Source organism: Physeter macrocephalus, chromosome 8 (genome assembly GCF_002837175.3).
Source record: "Physeter macrocephalus isolate SW-GA chromosome 8, ASM283717v5, whole genome shotgun sequence".
NCBI classification, from domain to species: domain Eukaryota; kingdom Metazoa; phylum Chordata; class Mammalia; order Artiodactyla; family Physeteridae; genus Physeter; species Physeter macrocephalus.
The window spans coordinates 1,432,625-1,437,575 of record NC_041221.1 but is presented as its reverse complement, the minus strand read 5'-3'; the positions used below and the strand labels follow the sequence as shown (position 1 = coordinate 1,437,575).

Genomic DNA, 4,951 nt, shown 5'->3' with positions numbered 1-4,951 from the left:
ATGATATATTCCAAGCTGCTGTTGAAGAAACATCTAATGAACATTTATAACCTAAACATTATTTCACCAGAGAGAAAGGTGTTACTCAACAGATAATATAATAATTACCAGTAAATTCAATAAGAAGTGCTTCTCCTTGTTCTTGCTTTCTGGATCTTACAAATAAACTATGAAATCAGCATGTCTTGCTTAGGATGCCTCTTTTCATAAAGTATCAGTGATTTTAGTAGAAGTCTTGAAAATAATACCTGAACATTTATTTGATTCAAGAAGTCGTTATTAAAACCAGGATTCATGAACCATATTAAAGAGAGGTGGCTTAGATTAGAAGAAAATAATAGATCATCTGAAGCCCAAAGTGTTTTGCAAACGCTCTCCAAAGAACTGGCAAGGTGTTGGTGTTTTCTTCTGTGGTGGCTTAACACATATATTTATACTTTTATATCAGAGTGATTTTTAGACAAGAAGTTTTCAGCTCCGTAATTAGCAATCCACAATGGAAGTTTTGACACATAATTACAGCATTGCTTAGACAATAATAATATGAGAAGTACTAAAGCTGAATGCAGTATTTCTTGGCACACCTCTGGATACGTTCTTATTGGCTGAGAAACAATTATGCATGATTAGTAAGTAATTCATACGTAGTATGAAGTGAATGCGAGTGTATGAGGGCAGCATGCATGTATAACAGGTACTTCTAGTTGAGCCACGTTCAGTCACTGCTGTCGGTTTGGACTAAAATGTTCTGGGCAGTAACAGTGGAGAACATCATCAGGGATCGCTGTAGCCTCACAGAGGACTCCCCGTTCTGGGTCGTGAGCAGCTTCCCTTGCAGATTGGATCCTTATGTAAAGCAGAGGCGATGGCATTTGACCCACTGCAAATCGTTGGACTGGTTCTTGGGTTCTTCGGCATGGTGGGGACTCTGGCCACAGCACTTCTGCCCCAGTGGAAAGTATCAGCTTTTGTTGGCAGCAACCTTATTGTCTTTGAAAGGACCTGGGAAGGGCTCTGGATGAACTGCATCCGACAAGTCACGGTTAGGCTGCAGTGCAAGTTCTACAATTCTTTGCTGGCTCTCCCACCTGGCCTGGAAGCAGCCCGCGCCCTCATGTGTGTAGCTGTTGCCTTATCTCTGATTGCTCTGCTTATTGGCATTTCCGGCACGAAAAAGATTCAGTGCAAAGGCTCTAACGAGAGGGTTAAAACATATCTTCTGGGGACTTCTGGAGTCCTCTTTATCTTGACGGGCATCTTCGTTCTCATTCCGGTGTGCTGGACAGCCAATATCATCATCAGGGATTTCTACAATCCAGCCGTCCACGTGGCTCAGAAACGAGAGCTGGGAGCGGCACTCTTCCTTGGCTGGGCAAGTACCGCTGTCCTCTTCATCGGAGGGGGTCTGCTTTGTGGGTTCTGCTGTTGCAACAGAAAGAAGCTAAAGCACGGACATCCAGCCGCTGTGCATCCTGCGCCACAAACAGATAAGCTACAACAGAACGGGACAGTGCTTAGTAAGACCTCCACCAGTTACGTCTAACACCTGCTTTTCACTCAAACTGTGGGTTATGATCAATGTGTTTTATAGAGGCTTGCCAGAAACTGTAAGTACGTCAGGCAGGAGAACTTGCTTTACGACTGTTTTTAAATTGAGATGAAAAGTTTAAAGGGTATATAGATTGTAGTCACCTGTGGTAGGAATAAAAATGACTTGCTTTAGACATTCTGACCTCATGTGTATTAAATGCATTTACTATTACTGGACTCAAATAATCCCCATTCCAATTTGTGTCGTCTAAAATCAAGTATGTCCATAATCCTTAGTATAATGATAGACTCTTTTTTTGTCCACAACCGTATATTATCTGTTAAGGAATCCGACCTCTATTGTAATTGATAAGCCCTAGCAATAAAACATATTCTAAACTATAACCTAACTTATTTTTTCTCCAAATTATTTCTTATACTAGCACGGTAACAACTAAAATGATGACGTGTTTTCTTTTGAAAACAAGCTGCAAATAATAGACATCAAATAAGGACTTTTAATTGAATTTACCAAAATATGAAAATGTTTGGTCAGTGAAAAGAGTTGTTTCTCCTTTAGGAAACTCAAATGTACTAGAAATTAAACGCTTTTAGGGAGAAGGGAGCTCTGATTTCTGTTAGGCTACTTAAGAAGATGGTATTAAAGCATCTAACTGATACTGTTAAACTTGCTTAGAATTATATATTCAAAGGAAAATAATTTATAAATGAAAAATAATATGCTTTCAGAACCTAGTATGTGCACCTACAAACAAACAGAATTATCTGTCTTGATAAGACATATCAATAGAATACTATGAACACTCAATTCTCATCAACAGGAAATACAGTCCCAGTTAGGGAATTGAGGTTTGGGTGTTGAAGGGAGTGGTTTCTGTTCCCTGTTTTATTCTTTAGTCATTGCACAGGTCTACCCACTCAAAGTAAAATGAAGAACCAAGGTCATGATCCAGGAAGTTAGTCAGGCCAAAGTAAGTACCTCCGTTTGTATTCTCGAATAAATAAATAGGTACGGATAAAGCATTTTGTTTTGCTTGAATTACATGCATTATTTTCTCAATGCTTCACTTCGCATGTATTTAACATGCCAATATGGGGTCATAAGTGTGGGGCTTGGGGGAGATGGATGGACAAGTGTTTGTGGGGCAAGACCACCCCTATGGGATGCTTCCGAATATCTCCGGTGTCTTGTGAAACAATTAATGTTTATATATTCAATTTTAACTCTTCAAATATTGTGTTTATTTTATAATAAAGATGTATTTCATTTACAACATACAATTTCAGTGAAGAGATTAAATTTGTTCACCAAGTATTTATTTTAGGTCCATGCTTATTATAATAAAATAATAAAATAAAATAGTTACATATTTTCAATGATGTTGTCTATTTCCGTGCGGGGTTAATTTGAAAATGAAGTTCTGTCCTCAAAAGATCATCTAATAACTCTGAAGCATTAAATCAGAGATAACTCAAGCCTAGATGTTAATGTCAAACCCTCATTCCATTCTACAAACCACCAGCAAGACTTCAATAAGGCAAACCCTTGGCAATATAAAACTGTATTTTAAAAATTAGTAATACATTAATGATATAGGCCAAATAAATGTAAATGTCTTCAAATAATAGCAATAAAAACAAGAAAACCAATAATTTAGATACGCTTTTCCTAAGATGGCTTTATTTTTCAGACTTAATTGAGAAAGACCAAAATATTGGGCGTGTTGAAAAGGAGTCATTTATCTTACATAAGCAAATACATAAGACATCAGGACAAGCAAGATATATGCTTAAGTGTTGTCATGGAATCATTTGTCTTACCCTTTGGCTCACTAGAAGAGGTAATTAGTCTGGCAGGATGGGTTCCAGAATCTAAATGAGGCATGATATCCTGCTAGTCAGAGAATTAAAGAGTAAAATTGTGTAACTCTAGGTAGAGTCATAAAATTACTGGAGACAACGTTAGCTACTGAATATGGGGCAAAGTTTTAGGGACTAAGAATTCTTTTCCTTGCCCTTTCATTAATCAAAGTATACTTTGGAAAAAAAATTGTTCCTTCTCTCTGCTGCACTATTTTTCCTTCTACATCAAAAATATTAATAATTTTCAATGAATTTCAAGGTGCATTGTAGATGTAAATATCATACCACAAACCCAGGTGTGGAAGAAATGCATCTTTTTTAAAAAAATCCAATTTAAATTCAACTTCTTGGGTATTTTCCCATGTATTACAGAGTTTTTGGGGTCTTCTGCAGGGATAAGCAGCTGCTGAGTGGTGGGTTCAGGGGATCAGTCCATGATCATCACTCCATAGATGTACTGAAAAGATGTCTCTTATACCTGCCCACAAGGTCCCTGTAGGCTTCTCTGCTCGGTCTATTTTCTGTCATGCTTGGCAATCTTTTCTTGAGACTCTCTTGTTCTCGGCTGCTTGGATCGGTGGATTTCAACCCTGGCTGCATATTAATAGAATTGCCAGAAGAACTTTGAGAACTACCAATGCAGCCAGTGTCCAGATGAGCTATGACATCATTTCCCAGAGTCATGGCAGGAATCTGACCTCCGGACTTGGTTACCAGCTGTCTACAAACAGTGGTAAAGCAAATTTTGCCTTCTCCCATTGGAATTTTTTAAAAAATATCACCTCCACAAATCTCCTCCATTGTCAAAAATTTTATACAATTTCATAGACGCTTAGGCATTCAGAAGCAAAAATGCATAAATAAAGACTGAAACTTCTCTTGGCGATTTTGCTTTCAGTTTTGTTATCTACTCCCTATCTAGAGAACCAGTGAAATGCATTGCTAACAGCCTTCTGGAATGGGGACCGGAGAGAGGGGGGAAATATAATATTATCCAGCCACACAAGGTTAAAATGTTTTAAAAGACTATCCCTTTGTAGGTTACAAATTTAATTAAATGCACACTAATAATGCTTTTCTTTGCAGAAAGATCTTGATACATTTAAACATATTTTGTTGGGGGCTTCCCTGGTGGCGCAGTGGTTGAGAGTCTGCCTGCCGATGCAGGGGACACGGGTTCGCGCCCCGGTCCGGGAAGATCCCGCATGCCGCGGAGCGGCTGGGCACGTGAGCCATGGCCGCTGAGCCTGCGCGTCCGGAGCCTGTGCTCCGCAACGGGAGAGGCCACAGCAGTGAGAGACCCGCGTACCGAAAAAAAAAAAAAAAAAAAAAAAAAATTTATTGGGCTCACTTGCTCTCCGCAGCTACCACATACTGTAGACAGTGCAGAGAGCATTATCAACATATTTTAACTAAGAGAACTGAAAATTACAAGGTTGTATGACTTGGCCAAAGTCATATATCAGCATTGAGAAATCAAGAAGTCAGCCATACTAAGTAGAGACTTAATAAATATTTGAGGAATGATCAAGAAACT

The 4,951-nt window shown here is 38.7% G+C and overlaps 1 protein-coding gene across 1 annotated transcript; it reads left to right on the top strand.

Moving 5' to 3' along the window:
• The first annotated feature begins 708 nt into the window (after window positions 1-708).
• Window positions 709-2,888, top strand: CLDN17 (claudin 17). Its single transcript, XM_007126468.3, has one exon. It carries the CDS (start codon window positions 866-868, stop codon window positions 1,541-1,543), a length of 678 nt encoding a protein of 225 aa, XP_007126530.1. The 5' UTR covers window positions 709-865; the 3' UTR covers window positions 1,544-2,888.
• The last annotated feature ends 2,063 nt before the right edge of the window (window positions 2,889-4,951 follow it).